Here is a 23,357-nt window from a genome sequence, read left to right on the forward strand (position 1 = left end):
GCTCGAATATAAATGCTTTAAAAAAATCTGAATGTGAGCGTGTCTTCCAAGTGTGCGTTTTCCGTTGGACACCATAACAAGGACACGCTTTCTGAACTCTCCCTTTCTCATTGGCGTCAAGTGACGTACAAAAGAGAAAAAAAAAATGCAGCAGCTATAGGAACCACTTCCAGAGCAGCGAAGAAAGTGCGTGCAACTCGTTTCGCGCCAAGCGCTGTTGCAATATTTATTTTATTTCCCCAATACAAACAGAAATATGGAGTAAAAGCACCTCCGACCAATAAAACTGCCTCGAGTAAATTCATTTGATGAAAGATTTGCATGCGAGTAAAGCTTTTAAAAAATCACTGGTCACGAGAGAAGAAGAAAACAGATATAATCTCATTTCGTCCTCTGGCCTGCACGCGTAAACAATCTCCATGGTTGATTAGGTGGGAGCCACTCGAGGGAAGCGGCCCGCAGACTTCAGTCCAGCAGAAAAGCTACAGTCAGAGCAGCAATGGGGGCCCCCGTCGGCACTCCCGGGAACGGTCCCGAGCTGGCAGCGATGTCGATGTGCGAGTAGCACAGCGGTCGCTTGGAATCCAGGCCGTGCTGCGCGGGAGCAGAGAACAACTCGCGTTCAAGGGGGCAAACTTGCCCGCACTCTTTCTTGCGCACGACATCAAGCCAACAGCGTGTGGACAGCGATTAAAACAGAGCTATACCACGGCCCGTCCTTGTTTTTTTTATTTTTTTTTTTCGAACCGCTCAAGTACTGAGGCGGCGAGGAGAAATTTTACGACTAAAATCAATACCGGGCTGCCAGTCTACGTCGAAAGTGCGCATGATCGGAAGAATGTAGTACCAGCGTCGCGATGCGATGCAGCTGTTTCGCGCACGACACTGCGAAGTTGCAGGAGGAAGTGACGAGGTCAATTCGTTAAAGTGGTTCGGAGAGCAAGTATACATAAGCGGCGTAGCCGGGGCACGGAGGTTGCTCGACCCACTCGCGAAGTGACCTGCGCACTTTCAACAAAGACTGCTACGAACTGAAGAAAGACCAATTCACTCGATTGCAATAAAAAAAAATAATAACAATGCTGCGAAAATTCTTTAAATGTCGTTAATATTTGAAGACTGTGGTTTGCCGAAAGCGAACAGCCTACGATTTGACAAGAAAATGTCTGCGAAGTAGAGACTGACCTTGTCCAGACCGGATGCCTTGATGAGGAACGCTGCCGGCATCTGGTGACCCCGCGGAGTACGCGACGACGGCTCGTTGTTACACTGGATCAGGTCCTCGTACTCGGATGGGCCTCGCACGAAATTGTAGTCCTGCGCATTAGCAACAATATAAGTCACGATTGCACGACAATAGCGTGCACGTCCTGAATTAACACCTTGAAGAAGAGATGCACAAAAGCCTAAGCAGGAGCGGCAAAAATAAGTACAGAACAGAGAGAGTGACAAAAACACACACACACACCATCAAGACAGACACTTTCAAACGCAAGCAACGAGCAGCACACGTTATAAGATATGAGCTTCAATTCGCTCTACAAGATTAGGGCAATTTTCAGGCAAACTGTTACAGTCGACAACAGTTCTGGGGAAGTATGAAAATTTAAACAGGTTAGTCCTGACAAAGTATGGCGTTAAGGATTGCGAATGAGTATGCCGCGTTTGGCGAGTTGATAATGGTGTAACATACAGGGTGTTTCAGTTAACTTCGGCCAAAGTTTTAAAATATGCAAATGCTACGTAGCTGGACAGAACCAAGGTAATGTTGTTTACCATCGCTTGGAGATACTCAGACTATTTTTTGCATTCCGCCTAATTAGATAATTAGTCATAATTTAAAAAATCAACTTCACAAATATTATAATTAGATAAAAAGTGTCAATGAGAAAATTGTAGAGCGACATGAGAAACTCCCGATACAGCGTTCTGTTGCTCATTACGTGCTACATAAGTGTTTTTGCGGGCGTGAAAGATGCCCGCGAATACACGCAAAATTGTCACACGACTGGCCGCTCGAGGCACTTCGCGTGTATTCGCGAGGCACTTCGCGTCACTTTAACCTTGTGTCCTCGTTTCTTGCGTGCGCACTGCAGTTTCAAGATGATATCATGCCTTCAATATCAAAGAAACAGAGTGAGCCGTTAACTACAGGAGAAGCACTATGTAAATGGTGGTTAAAGTGCTGCGCTACTTCCTTCTAGTAAACTATCGTATACCTCCTGTGAAATCTCGCTTATTGGTTTCTTGTGGTCATGAATTGTGGATATTCCAGAATAATTGAGAGTCATCTCTAATGAATCTCAGTAATGTAGTATCAAAAGAAAATTTATTTGACTGGGCTGATTGATTGATGCAGCGCAGTGCGAATAGCAGTCAGACGGCCGGAAAAAGGTACCTACTTTCTAGCTCGCATTGTTTTGCATTTCAAATGTATTATGTGCCCATTAATCCACGGATTAATGCCATTAATCCATGGCTGTTCGTTTTTTTAACTTGGTTGAGAAAAAAGTTCTTAATACGAAAGAGGCAGATACACTTTAATTCATCTCAAAACGAGACCCACTTCTATGCTATGAAAATCTAGAAAACGCGCCTCAAGGTAATTTAATACGCCAACGTGATCCGCACGTGCGAAACCTTCTATCCTTCTAAGCGCAGGCGCATAGTGCGAAGCTTCGACATGAAGAAAAAGAGTGAAATACACCAAATTGTGATCAGATAGTCTCGATTCAACTGAAACAGAAAATCAAGGCAAATAGCGAGGCAAAAATTCCGAGGACACCTTGAGCACTCATGAGTTGTGAATGCGAAAGCATTAATTTCCAATTGAACGCCGCTGAATGGTCCTTCGAGTTTTACGCTGCGAGTAATGTTTGCTTTAATGCCGCCCGCCGTGTATAGGGAGAGTTGACAACAATGGTGGATCTCGTTGCCTGCCTCATCGCTCGTTTTGCTGCGTTCTTCCGCTCCTTTACTTCGTCTGCGGTGTACTGGCAGTACTGGCGTAGATGGCCACGTTTCGCTACTGCCGAGGTTGCGGCCGCCGACGATGTAGATGCTTCAGACTCCATAGCGGTACGTGCAGCCCGAGCCAGCAAGCGCCAGCCAACGTCACGAGCATGCAAGAGGCTCTCGTGACGTGGCGTCGCAGCCAATGGCAACTCAGGTGCCGTTTTTTCGCTGCTACAGACGGCCGCCGGCTTTTCCCAGTGCTTTTTCGCTCAATGGGCCATTTGAAGCTTTCGCATCATAATACTAGGTCTAAAAGTAAACACGAGCCAGGTCCAGAACGTGTCGGTTCATTAACAGTCTGAACAAGGTCACTTTAATTTAAAAATTAAACTCTGGAATTTTACGTAGCAAAACCAAGATATTAGGCATGCCGTACTGGGGGACTTGGGGTAATTTTGACCACCTGGGGTTCTGTAACGTACACCAATGCACGGTATAGCATTAGTTTGCCTTTCCTGAACTGTGACGCATAGTTATATAACTTAGTAAAAAGCTGACATCGGAGTCTGGTGCTCTGTAAGCAGCAAGTACAACAATGGTATGACCAAATATTTTAAGCTTGAGACACAAGGTTTCAGTGTCGTCTATCTGGTTTAGAACAGTGGCTTCAATGTTCGGTTTAATTGCAATGGCTACTCCGTCACTCCTACTGACTCTGTCCCTTCGGAAGAACTTAAATGCAGGGGTTACTGCGTTCTCACCACGTATAAAACCGTGAATCCATGTTTCTGAGATTATAACAATGCATTGAATCATATGCTAGTAAGTATCGTTACGGCCCAGTAGCTAGACGCTGTGTGGATATGACACACTCAGAAGAAATCCTGAACACTTGAGGACTAACCTCGCGGCGAACGGTGGACACCTCGAACAAGTCTCCGATCTCGTCACCAGCAGCTTGTACCGTAGCGCTCACGGCGTTCGAGCGGGCTGGGCCGTTGTCGATGATTATCTGAAACAGCAGCCACGGGTCAGCGTTGCGCGCAGAGTTCGCTCACACTTACCGAATAGCCATCTCCAACAGCCACGCATGCGTGTCCCGTCAGGGTAGCGATGGTGAATATGCGTGGGTTGACTTCATTGAGTGCCTGTAACGACAACGAATGGCTGTCACTTCAGCACTGGAAAAACAAAAAGCGCGTCGACATCAGACGAGCATCACCTTGTCCTTGTACTCGCAAAGAGCGTCCGCCATGGCCATACGTCCTTCGGCGTCGGTGTTCCCAATCCTTACGCGCACTCCCGCACGCGATGTTATGATCTCGTCGGACACGTAACACTCTGCACGAGAACGTTCGGCCAGGGGTTCATCGTTACGCAGCGACATGCGTGCGAGCAGCGTCGCCAACTGAGCAGAAACTAGTGATTGACGAGCGGCCGCGAAAGCGTCGCTAGCAGGACAAAACACAGCGTACGCGGCGAACGGTCATTACGATAAGCTATAAATAAGGATATAGTATAGGAAGTTATGTTAGAAAGCATTTTAGATAAAACAAACAATTTGCGTTTAGTCTCGTAAGTATTGATGAAGCGACAGCCTTTTTTCGACTGTTTGCAAAAAAAAAATGAAAGAAAGAAAAAGGAAAGAGAAAACGTATGCAGAAACCATCGACATGATTCTCAATGTAAGCGAAAAGCCCCAACGGACGAACGAGCAAGCGACAGTCCCTCCCCCCTCGGCAGTAGATGCGATTAAGAAATGCTTATCTTGTGCATTATCCTGTGCATTATCCTGTGCAAATGCTTATCCAGGGCACAGTACAGTAACCCTAACATTTATCACACGTAACGTTTAAATATATTTACTCTGAGGGCCCAAACCACTAATGCATGGATAGTGCGCAAAATGTCATCGACAGCTCACCTGAACCGATGCTGTTTCGGACCATTGCCATAGCACCGTACACTTTGACACCTTTAGGACGAAGCTCGCTCAGCACCTATGGGAGTAGACATTCAAGAAAAGAAATTACTGACTTACTGACGCCATTGTTTACCTTGACTGATCACACTCGGTATAGTTCCTGTTTCTCGCCTTAAACATGCATGTAAATGCAGCTTGGACTGATTCAGCTGTACATTGTTACCATGTTACATGAGAGTGCTATAACCTTACTAATTTGTTCCAATGTGCACATCACAGGCCTAGACGATGTTGAGCAAGATTCGCTGATTAATTAACGTCTATTTATTTGATGACGATACGATCACTCGCTAGACACCTATCATCTGGAAGAAAGTGTAAGGATCACAGAGGCTCATCGGAGGGCAGAGGGTGGAATTAATTTATTGATTTATCGACTGATTGATTGATGAGGTTTATCGTCTTAAAGCAACACTAGGTCTATAAGACCTAGTGTTGTATTGGAGGGCTCCAGATAAACTCGGAAGACAGCCTAAGCCGGCTGCTAAAAACGACGAATAGGACTATCGGCGGCCACGCTCCCTTGAAGCTTTCTGAATCCCTCGATAAGCCCCCTAAAGAAGCTCACTGCGCGGTCTTATCGGCTGTGCACCCAGCGTGACGGAACCTTATAGTGGCGCACACAAGCACTAGACTTCACATGTCCGTTTATATACAAATTACGTCACGACGATTAATTTATTCCAGTCAAGCTTGAAATCAGGGGCCATGTCCAGAGCGTCATAAACATGTAACCACTTTTGTGCATGCTTGGGGCAAATCTATTTACGTTACTTCAGCAAACAAATTAGCCCCACACATATCCAAAAGTGCCTGCATTCTATTCAACAACCTGGCGAGGGAACAAGTATTCGTAATTGGTAGTCAAACCAAGCAGGGAATGGGTACGTTTATCTAGGTAAAGTTATCATCCATAGGGATCCGGGCAATGAGAAAGAAACCTGCAGAAGAATAAACATGGGTTGAGGCGCAATGGGAGCCACCCACTGATCATGAAGAGCACCTTACCGAAATCACTTAAACGTATATAATCAATGCATTCAGGTAGTGCAAACCTGTACGGCCTAAAATTAGAGGCTAACAAAGGAACTTCTAAGGACTGCGCAACGAGCTTCTTTCTTCTTTCTCGGGTTTTACGTGCCAGCTAGAACCAGTTCTGATTATGAGGCACGCCGTAGTGGAGGGCTCTGGATTAATTTTGACCACCTGGGGTTGTTTAACGTGCACTACAACGCAAGCACACAGGCGTTTTTGCATTTCGCCTTCATCGAAATGCGGCCGCCGCGGCCGGGATTCGATCCCGCGAACTCGTGCTCAGCAGCGCAACGCCTTAGCTGACTGAGCCACCGCGGCGGGTACGCAACGAGCTATGGAACATGAAATTATAGGCGTCATGTTAACACGGCAGTATAAACTACGGATCAAAGAGCAAACGTGTGTAGCTGTTATTCTACTTGAGGTTAAGAAGGAGACGTGTAGTTGGGCAGGTCACGAAAGGTGAAACATGCTTACTTAGGGTTACAAACCACCCCGGACTTGGCGGAAGAGTCGCGACTTTTGCTTTCTTTTTTTTTCTTTTTTTTCCTGCTGAATATCAATCAATAAATCAAATTTCCTTTCTTTAATGCTGCACATTTCTCTCTTTCGTCTTCTGTTGCATTGTCATTAAGGTAAAGGCGGTTTCGTTTTTGTCATGGTTTTATTTCTATTGTAGGCCCTAACCGTTCAGCGTACCTCTATCAGTCGTGCTACCTAGGCAACTACTAGACCTTGTTGTAAATCGCGACATGGTAGGACTAAAAATAATTAATAAATAAATAAGTAAATTAATTAATTAATTAAGAAAACCTGCAAGATCGGTCGTCGCCAGGAAATCAGGAAACTTGCTGGGAAAGGGTGGTGATCGGCTGACACAAGTTAGAAGTAACTGGAGGCAGACCTAAATAAAATGATGATGAATGTGCTTACTAAGTCAACATTTTGCTTTTGCAATTATTTCTGGCTATTTAATACATCCACTGTTTGTTGTTGCTTTTTTGGCCGTAATAAGCACGTCAGTATAACATCGTACAGTGCGCAATCTACACATCAACTCTTCCACATGCCGTATACCGACTTCGCAGGCGAGCGACTGCTTTTGAGCGGAGGCGCTATTGACCCTTTTCGCGGAGCAGTTTGTTTTAGAGAAACGAGATGGCGCCCACGGCGGCGCGCCATACCTCTCCTCAGCGACCGCGCACGAATACGAAACCATTACCGCTTCTACCTTGCTTCTGTGCGATCAGCTGTCGAAAATGCAACTGAGTTTTCGCAAACACACTGTGCTCCAGTCATGCTAGATTGAATCGTGTGGATTGAAGACGTGTGCAGTAGTTGGCTGCAAGAACAGTGACTGGCATGTTAAGGAATAGAATGAATATGTGTGGCCAAGTTCGCGGACCGCTGCTGCAACTGTCCGAACGTGTTACCGGCACTTCGTGATGTACGGTTTTCCTCGATGATGCAGAAATTTGCTCATCCGCCAGACTTGTATCGCTAACCTTCAAAGAAAGGGCTTCATCCCCAGAACGTCGGCAAGAGTGAGTACGTACCGCTCTATCGTTAAACAATGACAAAAGGGAGTAGCGCCGTAAGTTTCGCGCACGTTATCTATACACATCTGTCCCAAATGGCAGGAAAACTTACACCCACTCTATCGCCGACGTATCAAGAATAAGTGAATGGGCGCACACTTGAATATATGCGCCCTGTATACGCACAATAAATGACGGACTGCACCTACGGCTCACGAATGGTCGAAGCTGAATGTTTCGTGACGGTCCACAAGAGTAAGTGAGTTACTAGCTGTAATATATATTTGCTACAAGGTATTACAATGTACGAAACAGCTACGTTTCAAGCATTGTGCGCAGAAAAAACAAATCTATCGGAACTGAGCACACCCGCTAGCGATTAGGCAGAAAATAATCAGATAGTGGCTGCACCGAGGAACTTCGCTGAGTCAGAAACTGACAAGCCACTGCTTCAAAATATTTGCCGAATAAAGAACGAAGTGCAAAACACACTAATCCTGACTGAATTCACGAGCGGAATATTTGGATAGCTTCGAATACATATTTAGCCCCGCTTTTAGAACAAGCACCATATACGCTGCTTGCGCCGTTTGGACATAGCTTAATTAGCTTCGAAAGCACTTTTGCATGTTCTCTGAAGCTGTGATCAAAGCTTCGTGTCGTCCACCCATAGGCACCGTCTACGAAATCTCCGAAAACAGATTTTCTAAGCCGCGCCGGCGTCATACACTTCCATTGTAAACAAGGAGGCAACGGAGACAGTTGAGGCAAGCAATGGACGCGTTACCACGTGATCAAACATGGCAGCGCCCACGGGATCGCCGCGAAAAGGGTCACTAGTTGATGGCAGGCGCTGCCGCCGCCTTCGGTTGAGCTCCGATCCCCTCGTCCCTCGGGCGAAGCTCGCAGTGCGACGTCACCACGGTTCTGGGGAGGCTTACCTTGAAGAAGCCGGCCACGGCTGCGGCGCCGCACTTGTCGCGATGCATGCCGGCCATGTGGCCACCGGCTTTGACGTCGGCGCCGCCAGTGTCGTACGTCACGCCCTGGGAAGCAACATGCCCAGACGTCAGCCACAGCGTACACCGTCAAGCAATATGTCACGGGAAGTGCGTCTGTTTACACGCTGGGGAGGGGTATACGAAGCTAACGATGAGATAATAGCTACTAAATGCCGGGCAATGTTGACTTTGTAAACGATAAGGTACGCCGTGTCATATATATGAGCAAGCTGGTAAGCGAATATTGCTATATATATATATATATATATATATATATATATATATATATATATATATATATATATATATATATATATAGGACTATTTCAGACTCTTTCGTTTGGTGGAGCCTCTGCTATGGGTTTCAGCCACAGGATTCTTGCTCCGCAGTCCAGGAATTTCTTATGGAGTCCAACTGAATGCCCTGTTAAATTTGTATATTTTCATTTTTGTGTGGACGTGTGTTCTTTTCATTTATTCATTATTGATTCTTCCTACTAGTATTGCTTTCATTTTGAACCTGTAATTTCACCTCTCAACAGCACTTACTCTACAGCAGTCCTGAGAGTTTGCTTGTGGTTATGATAACTTTAAACAATCCACCCATTTCTTGGCCATTTCCCTATTAGTTGGCATGAGCCACGAGTTAGATGAGCAACAACAACAGAATTTAGGCGCATATGACATAAATTGGGCGCATATGAACACAAACACGCGTACATTCAATCGCGCTCCATCTTGTGGACGCGACTGAATGTACGCGTGTTTGTGTTCATATGCGCCCAACCATTTTTTTCCCCCACACTTACAGAGAAATGGTATAAAGTGTGCTTAAAATAGCAGTCTTGATAACGGCCGGACCCCAGCCGAAACGCCGAAATTAAATGCTTGTTTTTGTTTTTCTACGTGCACTAGCACACTTTTTCGAAATGATGAAACACTGTATCCGAAGAACTACTACTTTCTAACAAGCGTTCGTGCGTGTGCATGTGCGTGCGTGTGCGTGTGTGTGTGCGTGCGTGCGTGCGTGCGTGCGCGTGTGTGTTGTGTGTGTGTGCGCGCGCGTGCGTGATAAGAGTATCCGGAACATCACGGCGACCCAACGCCGACGACGAAAATTTGCCTGGAGTGTCGATACGATACAATACAAAGAAGCAGCGCTCCGTGTCCGACCTGAGGAACAGTAAAATATGGGAAAGCATGTGTTGCATTATCGAGCAGGAGTGCGAGGGGATATATGTTAAATGTGGCTGAAATATTGAAGTGATGCCATTGCTGCTATTACAGCATCAAACGAACCTAATCAGAGCGAGACTTCCTTTTCGAGGTACCATGACACGCGGCTGAGACATAGACGTCTAGCAAGAAGCTTTGACATGAAAATCGTCTGTGCTGTGTACTGCCGGACTTCGGGTGATTGTCACGAAGCTGCGGGGCTTCGAGTACAGGTTATTTAAATAAAAACAAGCAGGATGATAGAAGTCATCGTAAATGACGAAGCTGACTCAGTGTACTTAAGTCTAACGCGTGACGCAGAAGCGGCACAAAAAGTAAGCGGAATGGGATGTTGCGTTTTAACTGCAGTTTTTTAACAGCAGTTTACTGAGCATATTTGAGACTCAGACAAATATGGCCCTCTAGAGACCATCAGTGTTGAAGTTGATGAAAGCAGAAGTACAACACGGTGTTTCGTTTGTGCTTATAGCGAAAGTTGCGTGAGCAGTAAACTATATACGAGTATGCCCACTGATTCTCACCTTTCCGACGAAGAACAGCGTTTTCTTGATCGGCCCATCGGGGGTGTAAGTGAGGTGAATCATCCTGCATTGATGCCTTGGAACACCTGAAACAAGCGCAAAAAGAAATTCATCTCCAACGAATCTGAACGAACCTGCATACGGCGCATATTTCGAAAAGACACAAGACACAAAAGACACCACACGTACGAGCAATGACTAACAACTGTCTTTGTTACTGCGTCGCGAAATAAATTAGTTCCATTAAACGCGGTTTGTCGTCAGATTTACCCGCCGTGGCTTAGCGGCTATGGCGTTGCGCTGCTAAGCACTAAGTCGCGGGATCAAATCCCGGCCGCGTCGGCCGCATTTCGAAAGGGGCGAAATGCAAAAACTTCCCGTGAACCGTATGCACAGGGTGAACGTTAAAGAACCCCACGTTGTCGAAATTAATCAGGGGTCCCCCACCTTACGGCCTGCCTCACAATCAGATCGTGGTTTCGGCACCTCAGAACTCAATTTTTAACGTCAGGTTATCGAAACACCAGAAAAGCAAGAAGTTACAGTGAAAGAAGGAAAAGGAGGGAGGGAGAGTATTGTTCAGAATACCATTTTTCCCGAGCTTACCGTTCCAAATCCTCTACTTCCCTTCTTTCATTTCTCTATACCTTTTTGCTTTCGCAGTGTTCAATAGACGTCATGTGGTAAAATCCTCGCCTTGTAATGGAACTTATTTACTGCGCAACGGAATAAACAAAGACAGCTCGTGTGGTGTCTTCCTTGTCTCCGAATTCGTTTCCTGCGCTGCTCCCCACGCCGCCTAAGGTGAATCAGTTAGCCCAACGTCGCACTATTTTGCAGATTACGTCTCGTTCGAATAAAAGCAGTCGACCGACGTATAGCCGACGTGAAAACAGAGCGCCGCGCGCAATTCATTACGCACCTCGCGCTGCCCTGTTGACGGCGGCCAACAACGGGTACTCCTTGAGGATGCGGGCATCGTCCGCGATCACCTCCACGTTGACCGGTGAATTCTTGAACACGTGCTGAACGTACTCGGCCACGCGAGGCGCCGCCATACGCTCGGGGTCGCTGCCGCCGATGTCCCGGCACACGATCCTGCGCAACGGCGCCTGCTAAAGTCACACTGCTTACCCCGAGAAACCGCACTTTTTTTTTTTTTTGCATTCGTGCAAGTATGCCACTGACCCCCGAGGAAGCGGATTTTCTTTAATTGCTAGTGAACGACCAGCCTATCGCAAGCAGCGCTTACCTGGCTCGCTCAATGGCCAACGCAAGCGCGAAGGCCTCGTCGCGGTTCGGCACCGTTGCCGGGAAGTTGGCAAAGCCCAGCCGAGTAACTTTCTGCTTTCGGCTCGGAACATCCTCCCGGATCTCCAAGGGCTGCGGGTGAAACGGAAGCATCGTGAAAGAGAGCGGACGATGGAGCGTCAGTCAGCTTGCCAATGAGTTTGTCAATAATAAAGCGTCAGGTGGCCAGCGCTAACGGGCGTCCTCAATATATAGCGCGAAACAGCGCGCTGCGATATCCGGGACAGTGTGCTCACCACGTAGAGTCCGTGCAGGGTGCCGAGGACCGTGGCAACGTCATAGCTGGTGAAGTTGCCGTGTTTGGCTGGAAGAACCACGAGAGGCCTGGTGCTGCCCGCAGCCGTGGCCCTGCGCCAGCGCAAGTTCTTCAATGGCACTGGTTGCACGATATAGTTACTATATGCCTAACACCATCGAGTAATTTTCGCTTCCCTCTATACCTCTATACGGCACAGATTACTCGCAATTGCTTGACGCAGAAAATACGGCCACGCTGGCTTCACGGTATAGTGCACTTTGAGCGCTAAAACGTTTTCCCTTCGCAAGGCCGGACGAAGAGAGTCAAGAATTTGCGCACAGACCTCTTGACGCCTTTGCAGGCAGCGTCAGCGAAGCAGCGCACGTCATCGTAGTCTCGGTTCAGGGGCCCGGTTGGAGAAAAGACCTGAGCAAGAGAAATCAGCTATCGTGCACTGCACTCAGGACTTTCGACAGGTAAGAAAACTTACGAGGCGTTTGATGGGATACTTTTCCGGCAGGCTCAGAACAAACACATCTTCTTCAGCTTTTTGGTCAACCTACAGGGTGAAGGCGAAAGCACACGAAAGGCATGATTTTACGGCAGAGAAACAATAACAGACACGTTACAAAGTGTTATGCACCGGTAAAAGGCAGACATTATGCGCAAGAAAAAGAAACAAACACAACTTTTTTCAATCTCCCAGATTAGCATTTCGAATACTTAAAATGCTTTTAACTACCAAACGTCCTCTGCGACTCGCACCGATAAAGAAAGAACGCAAACATTCCGTATAATGATTCTATATATCGGCCTCAGGCTCCATTGATTAACATTTGACAGCGAAATATTGCGCGGGACGACCCAAATCGGCATTCCACTCTTTTCCAACTCTTCTTAATGATCCCAAAAGTTTGCAAGGCAGATACTGCAATTGCGCTTTTTTTTTTTCGTTTTTCGTTTCTTTTTCTTTCTTTTTTTATGCAAGGCTCGCGAATTGCTTCGCTACTGCGACAAGGACGGATACGGACAGAACGGAAGGTAGAGAAACGTTCAAATATCCCGAAACGATTTCACTGAAGTCAGCGTTAACGACCGGCTGGCTGCGCCGTATATACTGAAACGAAATTCGTGCGCGCGCGCTTAATTAAAACGCCCACTCAAAATAAATGGAGCGAGAAAACGCGCGATAACAAGAACGATCGTTTCAGGCGTGTGCTCGTTTTGACTTGAAGCTCGAGACTGCACGAAGGTAAATCCTCCTGCAGCTCCAGCGGTCATTACAATCATTTGCCCTTGACAGACCCAATAACGAGGGCGCACACAAACACGCTGGTGCCAGAGTTTTACTGCTCTAATACTTTTCTTTTTTCTCCCCGCGTGCTCTCTTACACACGACCTCTTTGAACAGCTTCGTGTTGAAGATTTTCAGTCAACCCTGGGTCTGAATTATCACACGGAGTCGCTAAGAGCCTGGCCTGTTTTGAGAGGCTAAACACTTTACAATTCAACACATGCCGATAACACTGCAGTCGATCGTCGTCGATTGTGCCTTCAAGACTGCAGAATAAAGTATTAAGAGATCGCAACTGCCCACTGAACAAAACGTCGATTCCTTCGGGAAAGATTTGATGTTAGTGGAGCACAGTGTAATCTCGTGTACCTATACTTTGAACCAAGTTCAAACGAGCAAGGCTTCCTTGCCCTACAGACCGATCACAGTTACGGAGCCGCTGGCTCCAGATCTAGCGTGCCTGAGGAGTCACAAGCACATCCGGAAGAGTGACTAAAACAAACGACTCACCTGCCTGTGCGCGACGAGCGGCTCGCGGTACTTTTCGAGGATGCCACCCTGCAGGTGCGTGGCGTCCAAGCCCGTCCCGATGATCACCACGCTGTCGAACTCGGCGCTTTCCGAGCTCTCCACGCTGACGGAAAACAGGAGCCTGCAAGGGGTGGCCGCAGTCATTGCGCGACGTGCGATCAGCTGCTGCCAAGTGACGACGCCCCGGCCTGCTGGCAGACTGCTCTCCGAGCCACGCGGCAGCGCCGGAAGAAGGCGAAGGAAGTGGAACTAGGGCTGCGGGTTAAGCGGCGGAAACACCCGGCCACTGATCCCCCCCTTCCCTCTCCGCGTCCGTCCGTATAATTGCGTGCGCGAGTATGGTGACTGGCTATGATTAGTGCAACGACCGGCACCACATAAGCGCGACCGATTTACTTATACCAAATACTTTGCGACTATATTATCCGCGATTAACGCATAGCCCCCGATGAGAGGCAACCTTACATTCGCAGCTAATCCTTCAATCGTTCATGTTGTGCTGCGATGCGCTTTCTGTGCGGTGTGCGGAGGTGAAAAGGAAAGAAAGGGGAAATGGTGGTTGAGAAGGTCGGTGCTCCTATTCTGCAGAGGCAACGGTTGCTTCTACAGATGCTCTGCTTGAACAGTGAGGCAGCAAGAAAGTAATTGTCCCGATCTTACAGGGGCTTCCAACGGCCGTTTTAACGCAATCTACGCGTCGCGTTGCGGAAAATTAAAAACACCATGCCGCTGCGCCGGCCACGACTACATGTATGCAATGCGGTCCAGAGGTGAGGGCCTATATAGGGAACACGCGCCAGAGCGCAGCTGACAAAGTAGGAAGCGCTGCAGCTGAAGGTGCCGGCGGAAGCAGTGTCAATGTACTGCGCAAGCGCATAGAGAGGAACCAGCGCCACCTGCCTCAAGTCGTCTGCAGCAAAGCCTGATGATTTCCAGAGTTATACCTAATTTATTACATAGGAATATTCACTTACATCCCTCGCTCATGTGTTCCCATTAAAAGCGGACCGCAAGTACTCTGCCCTACATATTTAACAAGTATACTCAATCAAGGTTTCCACATCCTAAATGTCACCTGTTTATAACGTCTGCAACAAAAAAATCACGCAAGGTAGTCTTAATTCTCACATGGTTATTTAATTTGTATAGCCTGTATACAGGCTATACAAATGGTGGTATATATACCACCGCCGCCAGCGTCCTGAACAATATTGAATCCGACGATTTAAAAATATGACATAAATTACGAAAGAGGTGTGGCTATGTGCCATCAGATACCCATAGTAATAGCTGCGGTACATCATATGCTTGCAAGCAAGCATCGTTCGCTGCTGAAGTGAGGAAAGAAAACGGATCGACCGTGCTAGTCTCATCCAGCTGACCATTGGCTCATAGCGTCGCAGCTCGCCTGAACACCAACGCTCACGATATACGACGCCCGCATTCTGATGGCATGCGCTATCACGTATCGCACCTTGCTTGGTATAACCTTTCCTCCCGCATGTTCTTATTCGCCAGCCTGTTCGTCGACGCTGGGCATCGCCTCCAGGTTGGGTTGCATGGCGGAACGCCGCACCAAGCCCGCGCATCGATTGCTTGCCACTGAGCGGGTCCTAATTGTTCTGCAGTTCCTTTCATCTGACGTAACACTGCCGCACGGAGCGGGGTTCAGACTCTCACTCAAACGTGGTAGTTCCTCGCTGCATGAAGGTACCGCGTGCTCGTGCTATGCAGCAGAGCGAAATACGCGATTTTGAATCGTACACATCACAGCGAAAAATTTGCCTTTCACGGGTGATAAACAGGTCTCACTTACGTTTCAGAAAGCTTTTTTTTTTTAAATAATGCTCTCGTAATCTGCTAATAAAAGAAGCACATAAAAACCGAGTATACCCAATGCGCGATGTTTCGACACGTAAGACCAGTTCGTGATGAGCTGTAGCCTTGGCTCTCACTTCGCTGGTGTAGTGATTGTCGGGCGCGAGCTCACACAATAACTATACGTTCTTGTACTGGAAAAGTTTTCAGTTAGATTCTTGCCCCAATTTCTCGACGTCTGGAAATGTACACTAGAAACGTATGCTCCACGGCCGTATACTCAGACGGCTGGAAACGCACACTCCACGTGCCGCATATGTACTAGAGATCTTTAAAAAGAAAGAAACTGTTGGAATATGTCAGCTGGGCGCCAACTGATATCTGAAGCCTGTCGGCGCCGCTTGGGCTATTGTCTCGCACAAAGGCGTCCAGGGGAGGCGGCCTCTATATCGCAGATCCGGACACACCACGTACTTGGAATATCACTCCACCGGCGAGACAGTCAGCCGTCACGAGGTGAGTGAGGAGACCGCAGGCCTATCGCTTTCAGCGAAAACGCGTAACGACAGCATAAAATGTGACACAGGCCCTTATCACTTTGCGGAAGATTAGGCTTCCATTGTGAAAATTTAATCTTAAGTACTGACTCGCAGTGTCGCTATGCTGGTCTGCGAATGCCTTTGTTTAACGCGACGGCAAGTTAGAAACTCTCGTTCATATAAGCTCGGAGAACATACACACATCCGCTAGCCAACGCACACGCATATATTCACAGAAGCCTGGGAACATTGAAACTACAAGAAGTTACAACTTTCTGGCGACCTAGGCACGCATGTCGGAACTTGAGGGAAGCACTCTACATGCAATGTCTGCAACTTATGAAGTGAACGTCTCACTTTCGGCTTCCGTGTTTCTAAAACTTTCCGTGAACGGGGTTATACATTCAGTCTTCACTCAAGGAAGTTCCTCAAACGGTTGACCTTACGCGCGCTGCAAGGAAAGCATGACTGGTTACGGATTCAACCACAAACAGATGCTTTATTTACATGCCCGTTTCTGCACAATTGAACCAGACGTTTCTTGTGCCATGTGTGTCATTTCAACGTGTAGCTGATTGTGTTTGTTACGCGTTAACGATTGCCAAGTAAAGCAATGTTTGCAAATTTCCAGGAAACACGACTTGTTCCTTTGACATTTGTATTAGTCAATTCGGCTAGTTGCAAGGCGTGGTTTGCGATAAATTTTTTTCAAAGCCAAGTAGCGCGTACTCGGGTGAAGATTCAACTGCTAAGTTTCGAAAAACTCTTTTCTCGCCTCAGTTTAGTCGTTAATTTAGCAGTGCGTGACGTAGTCCGAATATTGCTAGACACTGCATGCCATGAAACTGCGTACAGTATTTCGACAGAATTTAATTTTTTTTGCATCACACAAGTAAACAAGTATGTATATATATATATATATATATATATATATCTTAAGCTTCCCCACGCGTCTCCTTGCTTTTATATTTCGCGAAGCACCTTGGCGACAAATACAAACCGTCCTACCAACTGACCTGGTCTTCCGTTGGAAGAGCTATCGAGTCGAAGCTCGTATAAACGTTAAAAAAATACAGTTTACATGCATGCTTACTAATTACGGGCAAATCTGCAACAAACTCAACTAAACAAACTTCAAAATATCATGTTAGACCATGGCTAATTGGTCGAGGAAGGCGCGCGGCCGAACAAAAACCCAGCGCTGCAGCTAGACGTGTCGCTTCAATTGTCCTTTGTACGTCTTTCTAGGCTACTCGCATAATGGTATAAAGATAAATATCCGCGTTTGCCAGAATTACGAGGAAAGAAAATAGCGAGGATAATTCATCTCTCGCGTGTTGAAGGCGCGCACATCAAAGAAACCAACGGTTGAGCGCTCGCCAGCTGAGCCGAATTAAAACGGGCGCCTGCGTGGACGACTTCGGGTTCCTTTCAACGCACCGCGTGAGTTTTCGGGTCCCCTTAGGGTGAGGTGAAACAGTGACAAAAACACTCTTCTAATCAGGAGTTACCAGGCGACCACACTTATTAGTGTCTCGGATATACGTACCTCTCTATACGACGTAAGAACACGCTTAATTGAGCTCAATTTGATTTACCGCCAGAATGCTGCGCGAAATAAAAAAAAGCAAAGAGAGACAACACGTCACTGAATTTTCCTTTAAAGCATTCTGGTTCGAAAGAAAATAAAATTTGATCAGGCTTTTTGTACTGGAAGAACCATAATCTACTTTTTTAAACATATCATCGAGCATATACTTAATAAGACCACCTCCGACTGCTCAATTAACGAATAGGCATACTAAAAACGGTGTATTTATCAGCTTTTCCACAGTTACGCGCTATTTGCCTTTGAAAATAATGTTTGTAGCAAAAAATAAAAGCAAAATTTAGTAATTCTTCCGGCTCGGAACTCATTCATTTCGACAGCGGCGCGCTCTCACAGCGGACATCGCCACCTTGCTTGCTAGCTCCAGTACTAAAAAAATGGCACAAACCCACTGTTGGGGAACAGGCCAAGTATACGGGGTAAAAGTGGGAAAACGAGAAAATATAAATGAACATAGAAAAGAAACCGATCATAATTGAGATAAAGGAATGCTTGCTATATGTGTTCCGCAATCAGAACAACGTCGCCATCTTCCGCTACTCTATTTTCCTGCTGTGAGGCACAACTCTCAGAATCTGCGTTTCGCACAAAATTCCACACATATTACCAAGATCGACCGCTGCGCGGTAAAGCTCAGTGGTTGCCGCGTCCGGCTCCCAACTGCACACTGCCGAATAAGGTGACACGGAGTCGATCCCCGCCCCAGAGGCGGTGGTGATCAAAGTTCTCTACTTCGCTATATGGCATATGGTGTTGAAGCTCAGGATGAGCCCTGATGTGGGCGTAAAGGGGAGACAAAGACAAACGAAATGTTTCGAACTATTCACTGGTGTCGCAGTAATAAAGTAATACAGTAGTTTAAAACAAGTTCTTTTCCGAATGTAACGCATTTCGACAATTCTTGACAAAGTACATATGTAACGCAATTAGCCAGATGAATAAGGGTTTGATCTTTTTATTAATTACGTACCACATGAAGCCAACAGACAAGGAAGCCAGGTAAAGAGCAAGAGAAATGAACTGTGCTTAAACTGAAATTTTGTAAAAATAATCAGAAATGGGAAATGGAATTGGACGAAGACACAGCCTGCCCAAAGTGGGAGCCGAACCCGCCTTAAGCGCGCGCTGCTCCACCATTGTTGACTTCATGGGGTTGTAAATAACTCAATTTCTACACGTCGGATGCATGTGTACATAGAAGTACAATGAGTAGAGATTGCAATATAAGATGTAAACATGGTAGTAAAATATACAATGTACCCGGTTACTGGCAGTGTTTCTCTCACTCTCTTGTGTCATATATATACACTTGCAATTTGTAGCACCTAAATTGCGCCCAGTGTCTTCTTCATTTTTTTTTCTTTCCTGCCGTAAGTAGAGCACTGCACTGGCTCGGGCTTACCCGAAAGCCCGGGCCCGGCCCGGCCCGTGGGCCGAGGAGTTTTTTCACGGGCTCGGGCCGGGCTCGGGCACGGCGTGTGCTTTTTGTCCCGGGCCCGGGCCGGGCTCGGGCTTTCGGCGAGTTATTCTCGGGCTTCTCAACTCTGAAAAACATGTATTTTTCGGTCTCGGGCCGGGTTCGGGCCGGTTTCGAGTCGGGCTCGGGCCGGGCTCGGGCTTAAGGTAAAGGGGTGGCGGGCCGGGCCGGGCGGGTAACGTAGAATATTTCCGGGCCCGGGTCTCGCCATAAATGTTTTGATCGGGCTCGGGCGGGCCGCCCAATGTAAAAACGGGCCCGGGCCGGGCCCGGGCCGCAAAAATCGGCCCGTGCAGTGCTCTAGCCGTAAGTATTCCGGGGAATTGCTACTCATATGGCAATTTTAAAAATTCATTAGCATTTTGAGATGAATTGTAGATGGTATAAGACTTCGCACGTAATGTCCCCGCCACAATACATTTCCTTCAAAAGAATAAAAAAATAAATCTAGTGATTAAAAGAATCGTACTCAACTTAGCAAGCCAGGACACCCATGCGTACCAACCCATAAAGTTTTTTTTCTGTTATTTATTTAGTCTTTTGCCGCGCGTACGTCCGTGACATCGCAATAGAGCGCACGCGAAGGATCGCACAGAAATTTAAGGCCGACAACCTCCGCCCACCTGCTCCAGCCCGGTCGAATGCTTCAAAGCAAATTTACTATAGGTGGGTATACGTGCCCGTCTTTCGTGGCGTCAAATAGTTGATATCACCAACCTAGATCTAAACGTGTCAAAAATGTGACAACACAAAGCAACCCACGAACCCTCCTCTCATGTCAAAGCAACTTTGTGCATTCCTCTATCTGCCGCATTTACAGTTCCATAATTCTTTCGTTTTCTTCCTTTTCTTGCGTTTGCTATGTCCTAGTTGCAGGGCCTTCAGAACTGAATGCAACGACTTTCGGCGGGCAAATGCTCCAGACCACAGCAACTGGATGGAGTTTTCATCGAGCGGCCGTGCGCTCGGGCGACGAGAACGCGCTGTCGCGGCGGCCATGCGACGCCGCGCGCGCAGGTGTTCTCCGTCCTCGCGACAGGCGGCCGCCCTCTCCGGTGCTCGGAGGGGAAGGCGCGAGACGGACGAACCGGTTTCGCTCTCGGCATTCTGGAAAGCACTGTTGTCAACAGCTCCGCCGCATATTCGTTTCGCGAGGTTGGTGGCCCCCGTGCTGCGGCGTCGCGCGACCGCAAACAAGGGAAACAGCTCGCAACGGCAAAGCGACCGGAGTCTGGCCGAGCGCCGAGCGGAAGCGCTCGGTGCATTGCGCAAACCGCATCAGACGCACGACGTTGACGACATCGTCGCATGATCGCAGCCCGGTACGAGGAGCAGACGACGTATGCGTCTCTTGCGGACAGTGTACACATTTACCGCCTTCAGTATCGTTGACGTACGACGAAAAAAAAAAATTATTTTTTGAGGTGAATACAGAAGAGAGAAGTGCAAGCATGTTTGCACGTCCTTCTTCCAGTGCGACGTGTGTAAGTTGCAACACTACTGTAGAAGTGCGCCGGCGCGCCAGTTCAGCACAAATCGGGGCGCTAATTGCTTTGACACACGCCAGCGCTTGCACCCCCCCCCCTCTAACTTCTTTCCTAATTTGTTATATACGTAGAACGGCCAAGCACGCTGTCTGAGGTCTTAATTATCAGTGCCGAAGCGTCACTTCTTTGTAAACCTTGAAGACCGGTCCACCGGTCAAAACCATTGAAAATAAATACTTATCTTTACCTTGTATAACGTCGCTCAAGTTTTTTTTACGTCTGAAACATATATATATATATATATATATATATATATATATATATATATATATATATATGTGTGTGTGTGTGTGTGTGTGTGTGTGTGTGTGTGTGTGTGTGTGTGTGATAGTTACGACCGCAGACCGCATGCTTGGCCGTTCTACATATATAACAAATTAGGAAAGAACTTAGAGGGGGGGGGGGGTGCAAGCGCTGGCGTGTGTCACAGCATTTAGCGCCCCGATTTGTTCTGAACTGGCGCGCCGGCGCACTTCTACAGTATTGTTGCAACTTACACACGTCGAACTGGAAGAAGGGCTTGCAAACATGCTTGCACTTCTCTCTTCTGTATTCACCACTAAACATGTTTTTCTCGTCGTACGTTAACGATACTGAAGGCGGTAAATGTGTACACTGTCCGCGAGAGACGCATATATATATATATATATATATATATATATATATATATATATATCCCCGTTTTGTTCGCGCAACACACAGACGACGTGTGCGGTGTGTGCCACTAGGGAATACACGCAAGTTCTGCGCACTGGGCAACCGCAAATTGGTCCATCGCCCTCGCGTTACATAGAATACAGCAAAGGGAAAGAGCGATACTCATGTGAGCAGCGACGTACTGGGCAGAGTCGGCCATGGCTTCCGTTAGCGGCTGGACCTGGATGGGCAGCCGCTGTCAGCTCCTGGTCTCAAGTCGGGGTGAGGATTGTCTGACGAAGCGTGGTGACCAGATTACCGTCACTGGGCCCGCAGAGATCCGGCGTCCTGCCTGCGCAAAAACCAGCCGCCCTTGCACTCTCCCCGTCCGCAGCTCCGCTCCTCGACGTCCCGGCGGCGAGCCGAGGAAACACCGGCTGCGCGCACAGCGGGGCGCACTGCGCGGGGAATCCAACAATGGTAGGGCTTTCTTCATGGCACGCACCGCGAGAACGTGCGCAGGGAAACGTGGTATATACGTTGGGACTGCCACTATACTGGGCTCTGGGGATACCGACGCACGGCATATACGGCGTACTTACGCGGCAATGAAGATAAAATGGCTGCTTCGAACGCATTCCTCGCCATGCGTTCGTTCGTAGGCACGTGCCACCGGTAGGACGTTTGTTAGGGCGAGAAGAAGCTTGAAGACGAAGATGACATCGAAGACAGGGAGTTGAGGAGCAAAGGTTAATATGCGCGAAACGGCAACCGAATGGAATGAAGGACAATTACGAATCAACGCGTGCATGCGTGATTGCGTGTTACCAGCGCAAAATCAAGTGCGACCCAATGATAGGAGACAGGCTCCGTGAACTCTGCAGTGCCTACATGTGTAAGAGAACATTAGTTATACAACGCGTGCAGGCGAGCATGTGCTTTACGAGCGTCGGGCTGCTGGCCCTAACAAAAAACGTGGAAATGGACGACAACACGGTGCAGCGCGACAGGACGAGGACAGAGAATAATTTTACACGCACACACACAGTGCTTCTCTGTCCTCGTCCTGTCGCGCTCCACGGTGTTATCGTGAATCCCAACCAACTAGCCCGCCAACGGACTTGGGAATTCGCTGGGAACTTACGATTGACGAGTAATCCCAGTGAACTTTTCGCACCTTATGCGCCCCGGCTGTCGGCGTCTCCTGTCGTAGCCACGGTAAGCAAGTGGCTCGCGCTCGCGCTCGGCACGCGCGCGTGCCACTGCTCCCGCGTTCGTCGTCTTCCACAGCTGGCTGCGATGAAGCTCATCATTCCAGCGTAGAATTTCACTTCTCTTCTGTCGTCGTAATGGGGAGACCGCGTTAACGGGGTTATGAGCCATTGCTTAAGGCAGTATGAGCCCATTAGCGGTGCATACCTGCAGCATGCTTCGCCCCTCCCCAGGTTTCACGTTAGTGGAGCTACATTTCGCTCAATGGGTCATTTGACACATACGCATAAAATTTAATTCACCGTTCAAACCGAGTCTACAACTTAACTCGTGCTAACTGCAATAACTAATAAAAACTAAAACAGTAAGAAAGGCGTCCATAATGGCCAAATTGCTGAGGGAGTTAAAGGGGTCCTGAACCACCCCTCGGGCATGGTGAAATGGTGTAATAACGCAGTCCCCGGGTATAGCATACGCAGCTGTGAATATCTCAGCCAAGTTTTTTTTTTTCTTTTTTTTAAAACCAGCAAATTGCTTGCAGGTAAGTGACTTCAATGATCCAAGCGTGCACTTTTTAATGTAGTACTGCGGCCGGAAGCTATTGAAACTCATGAGAGTGGACAAGACGAGAAAGAAGAAGACGGCGGGCTCCAAAGGCGCACGCGCTAAGAAAAGCAATAAAGAAAAGAAAAAGAAGAATCTTGATTTCGTTCGCATCGAACGCAGCTGTCTCGTCTCGTTTCTGCGACATGGTGCCGTGACCAGGATTTAGCGGCTACTCCTCTTCCGACTGGCCACGGACTACCAGAACGACGGACTGGCCACAGAAGACGGACGAAGAGGAGGCCCGAGAGCGAACCAACGGCAGCGAGACG

The 23,357-nt window shown here is 47.8% G+C and overlaps 1 protein-coding gene across 3 annotated transcripts in view; it reads right to left on the reverse strand.

The window, feature by feature from the left end:
- Nucleotides 1-200: 200 nt before the first annotated feature.
- The window catches only part of LOC119434336 (putative aminopeptidase W07G4.4), a 78,018-nt gene continuing 54,861 nt past the window's right edge, over nucleotides 201-23,357 (reverse strand). For 2 of the 3 annotated variants that reach the window (XM_049671857.1, XM_037701511.2), the window contains exons 2-16: nucleotides 21,474-21,622; nucleotides 13,624-13,765; nucleotides 12,310-12,378; nucleotides 12,163-12,245; nucleotides 11,818-11,929; nucleotides 11,523-11,653; nucleotides 11,193-11,368; nucleotides 10,271-10,356; nucleotides 8,454-8,558; nucleotides 4,880-4,955; nucleotides 4,178-4,296; nucleotides 4,020-4,103; nucleotides 3,860-3,967; nucleotides 1,186-1,317; nucleotides 201-594 (exon numbers count right to left, since the gene is read on the reverse strand). In XM_049671857.1, coding sequence (XP_049527814.1) covers nucleotides 466-594; nucleotides 1,186-1,317; nucleotides 3,860-3,967; nucleotides 4,020-4,103; nucleotides 4,178-4,296; nucleotides 4,880-4,955; nucleotides 8,454-8,558; nucleotides 10,271-10,356; nucleotides 11,193-11,368; nucleotides 11,523-11,653; nucleotides 11,818-11,929; nucleotides 12,163-12,245; nucleotides 12,310-12,378; nucleotides 13,624-13,765; nucleotides 21,474-21,490 — 1,569 coding nt within the window. In that variant the 5' untranslated portion in view covers nucleotides 21,491-21,622 and the 3' untranslated portion in view covers nucleotides 201-465. The remainder of the gene's footprint in view (nucleotides 595-1,185; nucleotides 1,318-3,859; nucleotides 3,968-4,019; nucleotides 4,104-4,177; nucleotides 4,297-4,879; nucleotides 4,956-8,453; nucleotides 8,559-10,270; nucleotides 10,357-11,192; nucleotides 11,369-11,522; nucleotides 11,654-11,817; nucleotides 11,930-12,162; nucleotides 12,246-12,309; nucleotides 12,379-13,623; nucleotides 13,766-21,473; nucleotides 21,623-23,357) is intronic. The other variant, XM_037701506.2, reaches the window with a different exon arrangement.

This window comes from Dermacentor silvarum, chromosome 1 (assembly GCF_013339745.2).
Source record: "Dermacentor silvarum isolate Dsil-2018 chromosome 1, BIME_Dsil_1.4, whole genome shotgun sequence".
In the NCBI taxonomy this organism is placed as follows: domain Eukaryota; kingdom Metazoa; phylum Arthropoda; class Arachnida; order Ixodida; family Ixodidae; genus Dermacentor; species Dermacentor silvarum.